At 36.2% G+C, this 13,154-nt stretch overlaps 1 protein-coding gene across 1 annotated transcript in view; it reads left to right on the top strand.

Moving 5' to 3' along the window:
• Window positions 1–13,154, top strand: part of ABI2 (abl interactor 2) — a 177,421-nt gene that overhangs the window by 138,487 nt on the left and 25,780 nt on the right. Inside the window, exons 5-8 of the mRNA XM_042780247.1 lie at window positions 3,631–3,728; window positions 7,253–7,399; window positions 8,113–8,237; window positions 9,542–9,724. Coding sequence (XP_042636181.1) covers window positions 3,631–3,728; window positions 7,253–7,399; window positions 8,113–8,237; window positions 9,542–9,724 — 553 coding nt within the window. The remainder of the gene's footprint in view (window positions 1–3,630; window positions 3,729–7,252; window positions 7,400–8,112; window positions 8,238–9,541; window positions 9,725–13,154) is intronic.

Here is a 13,154-nt window from a genome sequence, read left to right as displayed (position 1 = left end):
GGTTCTGCGCATGTTTGTAATTTTCAATATTTCATGTGGAATTGGTATTAAGAAGTGGCTGCACTATTGCCTTATTTACTTTGTCCTCAGTTTGGGGTATACATGTATGTGTGCACGCGCGTGCATGCATGCACACACACACACACACAAGCTAAGCTCCACTCCCAACACATACAGTTTAGTCATGTGTTTTGTTACTTCCCAGGAAATGTTGACTATCCAGTAAATCTTTCATTTTACCAAAATATTTCTGATTTGAAATATAGTTTCTTCACTTTAATTATAGTATGGATCCCACCTGTTATCTATTAAGTTTTCTTAATTATTCCTATTTATATATGTTTTCCTAGAATTAAAAAAAAAAAACAAAAAAAAACCTCATTGCTGTCAAATAGATTCTGACTCATGGCAGCCCCATATGCTACAGAGTAAATCTGCTCTGGAGGGTTTTCTTGGCTGTAATATTTACAGAAGCATGTTGCCAGAATGCCACTGGGTGGGTCAAACTGCCAACCTGGGTTAGTAATCCAGTGCATACCATCTGTGCAACCCAGGGACCTTTCTTGACATTAGATGGCAGTATTTATATTCTGCACAGTATATTAATTATTTTACTTAGAAATCTTTCTCACAAAGGAAAACTGCCTTGAAGAAATATTGAAAAACTCTTTTAGCTTAATATAAAGGTAGTTAGCTGTCATTGAGTTGCCTCAGACTAATGGCGACCTTATATGAAGCATAACAAATTGTGCCCAGTTTTGCATCTTCCTTATGATTGCCAGTATATTTGAGTTGCACGTTTTGGCTATACCAGTTCATCTCGACTGGGATCTGTCTCCCTAGCCTTTCTTGGCCTCTCCTTCACCAAACTTGATCTGCCAGTGATTGAGTCCTCCTGATGATGTGTCCAAAGCAAGTGATGAGATAATGTACTGTTGTGACCCATAAGTTTTCATTGGCTAATTTTTGGAAGTTGATCACCAGGCCTTTCTTCCTAGTCTTAGTCTGGAAGCCTGATGGTATTTGAAATACTGGTGGCATAATGTCAGCATCATATCAGTGTGCTAGCCACCACAGAATGACATACTGACAAGTGGTGGCAGTATAAAGGTCGTACAGTATTTTGATGTTAAGTATTAATAACAGTATAAAATTATAGTTTAGACATCTTACACGGACTGATTTCTTAAGTGATGTAAATTATTCATCCAACCCCATTAACCAAAAAGATAGTCATTTTATGATTTTACAGATCATAAACTATATCAAATTTTACTTAAATATTCACTATTTTAATTTGTATATTTATTTTATATTATTTTTTTGAGTAGGTTCAAAAGATTTCAGAAGATACTGCAATTTAAACAAAAACACCATACATACCAAGACCTAAAATCAGTTGGAAAGCTATTTTTAATTATTTTAGCTATTCCATGTATAGAATAAAATTCTCTTTTACTCTTTTTCTGTCCCTGCTCCTTTTCCTTCCTGTTTCTAGAAAATTGATGTAGTTTAGTGTTTGGTTTACCTACTTCTCTCTTATCACTTCAAATAATTTTGGGCTTTATGTTGTTTAAGGTTGAGCTTAAAGGACTTTGGTTACCACTTATTAAAAAGTCTTCTGGTATCCTAAATTAAGATTTACAGTTTTAAAAGCTATTGGTTATTTATCATATTAGTCTTAAAAATTTCTCCAAATGTGGATTTTTTTTTTTAAACTTCTTCTGGCATTTAAATTTTAAGATTAGTATACAGGCAGTCCCCAGGTTATGAACGTCCAACTTACATACAACCTGTAGTTACGAATCAATCCCCAAAAAGCCTTTTAAATTAAAAACTCTAGGTATATACAGTGGTTTGTAATAACAAATGGGCACTATTTTGTGACACATCAAAACATTATTGTTGGATGGGGAAGGGAGAGTAAACCAGTAACTAGAGGGTAAATTTTAATAAGCCACATTATTATTATTGTATTAAAATTTTTGTGTATCTGGAAGTATTTCTTCAATGTTTTTTATGCATAGACATGTACGCTATATACTGTGTATGAAGGCAAACATTTGACTGACTGACGTTAGAAACGAACAGTATCTAATTGTTCTGACTTACATACAGATTTGACTTAAAGACAGAATTAGGAATGGAACTCGTTCATGATCTGGGAACTGCCTGTAACCTCTGCTTAGTGATAAGAGGGAGAGCAAGGGTAACTTAATCTTTATTCTTACTTGATAATCAGGTTTTTTTTATTGTTTGAAAGTAACAACAAAAGGATTACAGATGAATGCTTCATTTTAAAAATATTGACATTTCAAAGGTGTCATTTGTCATTAAAGATTGCTTTAACATCACACACAACTTGTTCACTGGGCTATTCATTTGAAGAAGCTGTTTTTTGATATAATATTTCTCTCCTATCTGGATAACAAGTAGAATTTTAGGACATTTAAAAGTCCATCTAAGCCAGAGTTATATTCATAGCTTCAATACTTTGTTTACTATTATGACTTGATTTCTTAAAATTTATATATTGAAATTATAAATGTATTCTAATTTCAGTGGTTTAATGTCTTGCATTTTCATCTTCAAGTATAATTTGAATACTCTAGACATTTTTTGGAACTTGAATTAGGGTCAGGTTTGAGTCTGTGTACTGAACATCATCAGTCTAACCAATTAGCCATCTTATACAGCTTGAAGTTGCATTTCAGCTACATTTGTGAATGATTTATCTTAGCTCTGTAAGATATTCAGATTTCTAGGACTTTTCCTTAAGAAATACTGATACACTCTTCTGGTGGCGTCCATTGTCCAGATTACCCATTTTTTCTATACTTGCACTTTCAGTTGAGTATACACTAGTGAGTGGAGCCATGACCCAGCTCTTAAAACTATGTAGTATCTCTTTCATGCCTAAATTAAATTTCAATTTGGGCCTGAGAGAATCTAGCACCCACTGGAGCTAGGATAGTGCTGCTCACTGTTGGATGGGCTACCTCAGCCCTGCCTTTTTGGTTCAGATGTTTAAGAACATGGCCCTGAGCTGCTAGCAGTTTTCAGGTAGGTGATTCCCTCATGAGAGAACATTCAAGGTTTATTTATAATTTTAAGAAAACTAAAATTTTCTCTCTATATTATGCAATTAAACTTTATTTTATATCCTCTGATTACAATGGATCAGATGCATAGTTGCATATTGTTATTTTGGAAACATTTTGTTTTATATGTTATATTTACTATTTTAAAAACTATCTAAAAAATAAAGACTTGCTTAAATGCATTATTGTTTCTGATTGAGTTATTTATTAAAATTAAAGTTTTTGTAGTTATCCTATTAAATTTTAATTGACTGTAATATCAAATAGTTTAACCAGTGATCTGTTGGTGTGATGGCCTAATGGCAAATAAAGTCTTTGTATACAAGTTGATAATCATTGGAAAATCTCAAGTTAGGAAGAGTCCTTTGAGTACAACTGTAGAATAATAGTAGAGTAGAAATTGCATACAAAATGCATGGCCTCTGATGTTTTTCCTATGTAAGTTTTCCCTCCTCCTCTGTTAAATAGCATAGCATTATTTTCCAGAAGTACATGCAAGTTAAGTTGAGGTTTCCTAAAAATTTTTTAGGTGAGTACCCAGAATATGAAGATGGGTGGGCTGCCGCGTACAACACCTCCAACTCAGAAACCCCCCAGTCCCCCAATGTCAGGGAAAGGGACACTTGGGTGAGTATAAAGTAATAATTGAAAACCATTTCATGTAGCATTGTGTGAAAACTAAACACTATGTATATTTATTTTTGAATATTTGAAGAAGAATATTTTCTTCCTGGAATTATCTTTTTGTGTGTAACTTTCCCCTTTCCTTCAAGCTCGTGGTGTACTGCCTAAGACATTTGACTGATAACCAGAAGGCTGGTGGTTCAAACCCATCAGCCACTCCTTGGAAGGAAGGTTGGGCAATCTACTTCTGTAGTGATAACGCCTCGGAAACCCAAGGAGGGGTCACTGTGAGTCGAATCTGACTTGATGGCTGTGTGTTTGGTTTGTTTTTTTCCCCTTTCCTTGTTGTTGTTACGTACCATCGAGTCAGACCCAACTCATTATGACCCCTCCTTGGGTTTCTGAGACAGTATATCACTATGGAAGTAGATTGCCCCATCTTTCTTCCGAGGAGTGGCTGGTGGGTTTGAACCATCAGCCTTCTGGTTAGCAGTCAAGTGCCTTAGGCACTATGCTACCAGAGCTCCCCCTCTTTCCTTAGAGAGCCATTTTAATATTTTAAAAGGGTTTTGATTTAGAATTGTTTTTCTATTGAATTTTAAATCTGACATAATGTTCTGGCCTAAGTTCATAGCTTTTTATATATCACCTCTAATTTTAATTCTCATTTTCCAGGAATGTTTTAAAAATCTTCTTACACTTGAACTTTACTATCCTTCTAAAGACAATTGTAAAATTCTGTGTAACGTGTTGTCAAGAGAATATTGAGCTTTAGTTGTTGTTGTTATATGCTGTCGAGTCAGACCTGACTCATAGTGAACCCTGCCTGGGGTTTCTGAGGCAGTATCACTATGGAAGTAGATTGCCCAACCTTCCTTCCAAGGAGTGGCTGGCTGGTGGGTTTGAACTGCCAGCCTTCTGGTTAGCAGTCAAGTGACTTAGGCACTATGCTACCAGAGCTCCCGAGCTTTAGTTGGTGATGCAGAATTTTGGTCTCTAGATTTGACTTTTGTCAAACATGGTCAATTAATGGAAAAGCTTGCCTTTTTACTTCTGTAACATCATGGTAGTTTATAGTGGTTTATCATGATTGAGATTTGTGATTTGGTAGGTATAATACATCCCAGAACCCAGATGACTAAAATTCTGGTCTAGTTCTGTTGCTCGCTCTGTGGTCCCACATATTCAACTTCTCAGCAATTCTGTTTTTTCATCTGTAAAAGGGGGTAATATTTGTCTTCTATCAATTTTTCAGGGACACTGTACCATGAATTGGATTTTATAAAAATATATAAGACAAAGACAAAATGCTTTGAGAACCATTGGCTTTATGGTCTATACTTAAAGCTTTTAATGAGCAAATCTTGCTTTTGGCCCCCTCACCAAAAAAAAAACCAAATCAAGCACTGTGGGTCAGGATAGGATAAGATGAGTTGGGCTATGAAGGAGAATTAACAATGAAGTAAGCATTCTAGGTAGAGTGGAGGCAGACAAAGGAACAAAAGGCAATTCCAGCCAGGAATAGAACAGTTTTACTTGGAATAGCCAAAAAATTCTTAGATTAGAGAGAAGAATCTAGTGAGTGTCTGAATCAAGTGAGAGTTGAACTTCATGATAGACTGTAGATGACAGTAGAGTATAATTGTGCAGGAGTGAGGGTGGCGAGATCAAGAGGTTTGTTTTATTTTTCTATGGAACATGTACATTTCTATCATGTATAGTGCCTAACAGATTTTGTTTGATTTTAAATCAAGATTGTAGCAAGAAAACCCACTGTAGTTTCTAGTGAAATAGTTTTCTGTTGCTCTCAAAATTTGAAGATTTACTAATATGCGGGTATTTGTTTCTCGTGTATATTAGCAAGGGTTCTGCATGATCCTTAGGGGCCAGAATTGCTGAGTACCACACAGCCAGTTGATGGTCACAGTCTGGCCTGTCACATAGTCTTTGCATAGCCATATTTCGTTCTGTAGCCCTCATTATTTACCATTTTTTTTTTTATCATTGCCTTCACTGTACAGTTCTCAATTAGCAAAGTATTTCCTTGGGTAAACAGAACAATTGTTATTGTATAGGAAAAATAATCAGGAAATCAGATATTTGGAAGTGAATCAGTTTCCTATTTTATTGTTTTATAAATTTATAATTTCAGAGATCCTTAAACTTCTTTTTAGTATGGTAAATCCAAAGTCTTAACATTCCTTTTCCTTTCTTTGACCCTATATGATATCCACTTCCTCTTAATTATTAATGTATGTATTTATACAAGGAGACTTTTTGAAGATAGTGACGTGGATGGGGTCATTTAATGTGAACTCATCCAGAATCAGTGGGCTGTACAATCAGGTGGCCCAGGAGAGCTGAGAGTCTTTTGGGAAGTGAATCACTGAGAAATACAAAAGTCAAATGAGCAACAACGTTTATGAAAAGAAAACTTTTTAGTTTTTAAATCTTGAGGTGCCAGTTTTTATTCTTTTAAAGCCCAGAATCTCATTGTCAGTTTCTTGTCAGTTAAGTATTTATCGTTGTTACAAAGAATTCAGGAAACGTAAAGAAAGATACTTTATTTTCACATATAATTCAACCATATAAATCACACACACACACATAACACATAACATAAATAGGAAACTAACATGAGAGGGTTGTACAGTTTGCAAAAATCTGTATAACGTGCACTATTTGTGTGAAAACACAGTAGATGAGAGCTAATTTTGTATTCATTAATATTCGGGTATGGATCCTATTTCTTAATCGCATTTCCTTTCTTAAGCTTATCCTCTTCCTTTAAAGAAAATTTTGAGAAAAAGAGGGAAATACATGTTAATAAAATCCAATCTGATTTGTGCTTTACAGTTCAAAGTAAGTAAAGCAGAAGGTCTAGGGTATCGTTTTATTTTTTTCCTTTTACATATTAAACTATGAGGAGAGTAAGAGGAAAGACAGATAAAGGTTGGAAGTTGAGAAAATAAGGTTGTGGAATGGAAGGAGGAGATAAAGTTACCTGTGTATTTCTGTGAAAAGATACAGTTTAATTTCTATGTATTATATAGAAAGAGAGTTGAGTTGTTACAGCTGATGTTAATGGTCAGTGTGTGAGTTGTAGAGTCAGAGTCTGGATTTGTTTAGCCTGTCTTTAGTTAGAAGAAGATGTGTGAGGAGGATAGTTGGTGTATTTATGTAGTAGAGTTGGGTGACTTTGACATGGTACTAAAATAATTTGAACTTCTAAGAAAAAAGCAGAGTCTGGGAAATATTACTTCAAGTGGTGTGTTCTTTGAGAATGAATGAACAAAATTGCATTAGCACGGGGAAATGAGGTTGGACACTAAAAAATAACCATATTCCTTAAAATGCTAATGGTGGAGAAGTAATGCTTTAGGGAAGACTGAAAATTGGTAGCTGGGTTATGTTAAAACACATTTTCCTATATCTGATTACATTTGTATTTCACTACTGGCAAATCTTTGAATTCATTGTGCCGAAACTTGCCTAATCACACAATACATACGCTCTTCTTTTTGTAGGCGGCACTCCCCCTATCGCACACTGGAGCCAGTGCGTCCTCCAGTGGTACCAAATGATTACGTACCTAGCCCAACCCGTAATATGGCTCCCTCGCAGCAGAGCCCTGTGAGGACAGCTTCTGTGAATCAAAGAAATCGAACTTACAGGTATTTTCTCTACCTCAGCACAAAATGTGATGGTCATAGTACCATAATCTGTTCAAATAATTTTAGTTAAATCTCTCTTATTTTCCAAGCACTAAGTTCTTTTCCTCACTCTACTCCCAAACCTCATCTGATTCCACCTCTCTCTCCTCATGTTCTGATGCAACTTTGAGCAGTCAGGAAGTTAAGAAAGGACAGATATGCTAAGCTGCAAACTTCTCTACAAGGTTTATAGTTTAGTTGACTTGGAAGAACATTAGGGACCAGATGTAGGAAATTACAAGTTATTTTTTTGGTGGAACTTTACAGATGAAAAACTACACACAATGAAATACCAGTATGGGATAATATATCAAGATATCATTATAAATTAAAATTAATTAAATAGTATGTTTAGGAAAATTATGTCTTTTTTATAAAGAAGTGTGTTCAGATCGGCATTAAACTGGAGTGTAAGAGGGTAATATTTATTATGTGTTGACCCCTAACATTTGTCACTTAAATTTATGGAGAAGTTTTTCATTTTTCTTAATTTCTTTAATACATGTATATTAAAAGACAATGAAAACCTACTTTATTAAAAAATTTCTATTTGAAGTCAAGGGCTTTTGAATTATCTTTATTATAGCTATATTCATTTCAGAAAATTGTAGGAAGTGCTCGTGATATCTTACTATCTATAAATATTCATATTTTGGTGGCTTTTATTTCTTTAGCAGCAGTGGGAGTAGTGGAGGAAGCCACCCAAGTAGTCGGAGCAGCAGTCGGGAGAACAGTGGCAGTGGGAGTGTGGGGGTTCCTATTGCTGTTCCTACCCCATCTCCTCCCAGTGTCTTTCCAGGTAAAATATTAATGGTGCTTCATCTTCATATGCCCTTTCTAAATTTGAATTCACTTTGTGATTTAATTGCATTGGGATTCTTTCCCTCAGGACACTGTAAGTGTTGGGAAGTCTTTATATATGTGCTATCTTTAACCAAGTGATCTGTAACTCTTTGCTCTCTGCATTTGTTTGTTGGTTTTATGGCCTCAGTGCTATGGCTCAGTTGGTGCTTCAGGTTTCAGGTACCCTTTGGTATGACTAACATGTTTAATTACTGGTAGTAGTATCACAGTGTGTGTCTTTGGACACAGTGGAAACTAAGTCTGAGAATCTTCTTGGTAAACAAAGGACCAGACACATACAAAAGTACACCTGCTCCTCACTGACTATTTAATTATCTAGCATTTCACATTTACCACAGTAGTAAAAAGTCTGCTGGCTGCTTTGTGCATTAAAGACATGTCTGGCAGTAACGAACAGCAAAGTACAAGGCAAGAGCCGACACTGGCTGTGATGGTTAAGGTTAGGTATCAGCCTGGCTGGGCCATGGTTCTCACTGGCTTGGCACTTATATAATGATGTAGTCATCCTCCATTTTGTGATCTGTTGTCATCCTCCATTTTCACATAACATGATTTTCGCATAACAACGTGGTCTTTGGCACTAACCATGTTGATAAGTGAGGAGTAGGTGTAGTCTTAACTTCAAAGTGTAGTGGATTTTGGAGCTTTATAGTCTGTGATACAGTACCTTCTTTTCTCTGAAGTAGAAAAATGTGCTTATTTGATCTGACAACATGAAGTTTAGTTTTAAAAGCATGACACAAAAGAGATAAGGATAGAATATGACATGTTTAATTTACTTAAAATAACAAGTAGACAATAATACTTTTTTAAAAAACATGAAAAAAAATTTTTTCACCTGAGAAGATATTTATGTCTGGTTTATATGTTTTCTGATTTTCATAAATCCAGATGGAATAATGTTATTTTCTAGTGTGTTGTATCTAGTTTTGTATACTGTTTACAGAACATTATGCTTAAAGTAACAATATAAAGGGAATGCTTTTCTTCCAGAGTAGCAGCTTTCAGGTAAAAAGGAATGTTTGTTTTTCATACATTATCCCTGAGCATCTTAAATGATTTGCTGCATACCTAATAATCCTTTAACTAAGCTTCATTCTTTTTTTTCAACATTTTCTTTTATTCTTTTCTTTAGTGCCAAGCACTGAATATCTAACACTAAATACTCTGATGCCTTTTCTAGTCCTGCCTAATATTACTGCTTCATTAATGCTGCCTCTTAATCCTCTTTCCCCTCAGCCCCTGCTGGCTCTGCTGGCACTCCTCCCCTTCCTGCCACTTCTGCATCTGCCCCTGCCCCTCTTGTTCCTGCTCCTGCCCCTTCCTCCACTGCCCCAGACGCTGCTGCTGGGGGTGCCCAGACCCTTGCTGATGGCTTCACTTCTCCAACTCCCCCTGTTGTTTCTTCTACTCCCCCTACAGGTGAGTTTTGGCTTATTCCTTAGCAGGCAAGTCCAGTCATCTGGCTATTTCCTTACCTGGAGCTTGGCTGTATGATTTAAAAATTCTTTTATTTGGTTCTTTGTATTTAATACCTGAAAAAAAATGTATTAATTATAAAATAGCATATGACTAAAAATTAGAATTTCCTGAGAATATCAGTATAAAGTTTCTAAAAATTTTTCTTGTTAGCATAGCACAAATACCTAATTTTATTGCTTGAATTTCATTTAGCTAAGATTTCTGAATTTAGTGTGGAGCCATCTTCTATGTGGTTTTGAGAAGTTGTCAACAGAAATATTTTTTGTTACTAGTGAAATCATTAACAAGAGGAAAAGTCTATAGAATAATTCTGAAGTAGATTTTTTTTTTTTTTTAATTGTGATTTGGGTGAAAATTTACAGAGCAAATTCACTTTCTATACAGCAGTTCACATATACTTTCTCTCATGACATTGACTGCAATTTACCACAATGCAACAGCTCCCCTCCCACTTCCTCCTGATAGTTACCTCTCCCCTGTGTCCATCCCTCCATGTACTCTTGCCCCCTGAGCTGTCTCCCTGTGCATAAACAGCCCTTCTTTCTCCCATGATTGATCTCTCCAAGGAGTGTATCTACCTCAGGTAAATGTTCAGCTCTTATGCCTGTCCTTTGTTTGGCTGAAACCCACAGGTGTGGTTCAGTTCCAGACCTGAAGGGCAGCTAGGGGCCATAGTCTCAGTGGTTCTACCAGGCTCTGTCGACCAGCAAACCTGGTCCCCCTATTTTTCTTTCCCCCAAATGATTTTTGACTTTTGTTCCACATTGTTATCCCTCTCTATCCAGGATCTCCTACATAGATCCCCCTCTGAGTGGTTGACAGTCGTAGCCGGGCACTATCTAGTTCTTCTGGGCCCATAGTCGTATAGACTGCAGATCGCATGGTGTACCAGTTGCCAGGACTAATTGTTTCCATGAACTTTTGATTTTCTTGATTCTTCTTTGCTCTGGGCAAGGAGAGACCCATCGTTACATCTAGGTGGCTGCTTGAAAGCTTTTAAGATCCCAGTCGCCACTTGCCCAAGTAGGAGGTGGAACAATGTTTTGTGTAGTATGTTATGCCAATTGAGCTCGATGTTCCCTGTGACCATGGTCCCGAACCACAAGTTCAACTGCCCGGTTCCTCTGGGTAGCTGGCTGTGACCAAGAAGTGACTACAACTTTGTCCCTTGTCAGCTCTACTATACACCTGAGAATTCAGATCATACAAATACACTCAAAGGACTATTGTCTGCTAACCGTATACATACATGGTCTTGGGTACACTCCCCATGAAGTAGACTTTATAGCATGTGTTTGAAATACTCATGTTAAAGTCTCTGTAAGTCTATTATAACAGAATCTTCTGCTTATAATAGCAGCATTGGGAAGTCATAAACAGTAAACTTTTTTAGAATTTCAGGTTTATTTAAGTTGACTGGTGTTTTAGTATTTTAAAATTGCAACCTAAAACCTGTTTTGGTAGGGGAAGAGCTAAAACTCAATTCCTACAATATGTACACGCAGTTAATAGTAATGTTGGTTAGCAAGGAAGTGCTTATCTGTTATAAAAATGTGTATGTTTGGACACACATCACCTTACTGTTTATCTTGCCCAGAAAAGTCCTTTATGGGGCAAAGCTCTTCTGTTATAACCAGCTATTTACATATTTTTAATAACACTTTTTAGCTAAAATGGATTTTTTATGGTATTTTATGGGATAGTGTCTAAATTTGCACTTTTTAAACATTGTTGTAAAAATACGGATAACATCACATTTGCCAATTAAACATTTTTCACACATAGGCAATTTAATGAGATCAATTACATCAGTCATGTTTGGCAACCATCACCAGTGCCACGTGCCAAATTTGCCATCTCCATAAATAAAAACTCAATGCTTCCTAGATAATAATTTCCCCCATTCCCTCTCCTTCCTGCTCCTGTTGAACTTTAATCTCTATCCATTTACCTATTCTGTGTACTTCATATTAGTGACATCATACAGTACCTATCCTGTGGCTGACTTATTTCACTCAGCATGAGAAGTGCTTTCTGTATGGTGCGCAAATGGCAATGTAGGCTGTTCTGATTTAAGTATAATTCTCTTAGGTCAGACTAGCCACTTAGATACAGAAATCCTATTCTGCTTCTGCGTCAATGTAGGAAAGAATGAATCTTACATTTGGCTGTAGGCCCAGAAAGGACAAATCAACATTTTAGTTATTAAATAACTTAATAAACAAATATCTGATTCATAATCTACACTGCATAAACATTTCTGTCTGAATGGGTAATTAACTGTAGTTTTTTTCTTTTTAACAAAAAGCATAATAAATGCCTAATTTATATTTATATAATCTCTTTTATACAGTCTTTGAATCAAGTGCTTTTTTTAAAAAAAGTGTAATTTATGTACAGTAAAATACACTGTATTTTTTTTCTTTAATTTTTATTTGTGGAGAATATTGTTGTTATGTGCCGTTGAGTCAGAGCTGACTCATAGCGACCCCTCCTTGGGTTTCCAAGGCAGTATCACTATGGAAGTAGATTGCCCAACCTTCCTTCTGAGGAGTGGCTTTTGGGTTTGAACCCCCAACCTTCTAGTTAGCAGTCAAGTGCTTTAGGTACTATGCTACCAGAACTCTTAGTTGTGGAGAATATACGCAGCAAAACATTCACCAGTTCAACAGTGTGTACATGTGTGATCTAATGACCATGATTACGTTCTTCAAACTGTGCAACCATTCTCATCCTCCTTTTCTGAGTTGTTTTTCCCTCATTAACATAAACTCACTGCCCCTGTCTAATCTCTCGAGTTACTGTTGTCAGTTTGATCCTATATAACCCACTCTCATCAGTTAACTATTGCCAGTTTGATCCTAAATAACCCACTGTCATTGAATCGATTCAAAACTGCCTCATCTAGTGGCACAGTGGTTAAAGCACTTGACTGCTAACTAAAAGGTTGGTTCTTTGAACCCACCTGCCTGTCCACAGGAGAAAGATGAGGTGATCTGCTTCTGTGAAGATTTACAGCTATGGAAAGACCATAGGGCAGTTCTGCTCTGGCCTTTAGGGTCACTGTGAGTCAGAATCGACTCATGGCAGTGGGTTTGTCCCATATAGATAGTTCTTAAGAGGGCATAATGCTCAAAGCAGACTTTTTTTTCCCCCTAGTTATACTAAACTGTTAGCAGTTTTAAGATGACTTCAGGGAATATGTATATATATATATATATTTAATTTTTATTGTGATTTGGGTGAAGTTTACAGATGAATTAATTTTCCACGCAGCAGGTGGAATGACAGTTTGAAACAAAATGGCGTGGCATTCATCATCACAAAGGATGTTTCAAGATCTGTCCTGAAGTACAATGCTGTCAGTGAT

This window comes from Orycteropus afer, unplaced genomic scaffold (genome assembly GCF_000298275.1).
Source record: "Orycteropus afer afer isolate SDZICR_OR568_19922 unplaced genomic scaffold, OryAfe1.0 scaffold00002, whole genome shotgun sequence".
In the NCBI taxonomy this organism is placed as follows: domain Eukaryota; kingdom Metazoa; phylum Chordata; class Mammalia; order Tubulidentata; family Orycteropodidae; genus Orycteropus; species Orycteropus afer.
This window is presented reverse-complemented; position numbering and strand designations above follow the sequence as displayed.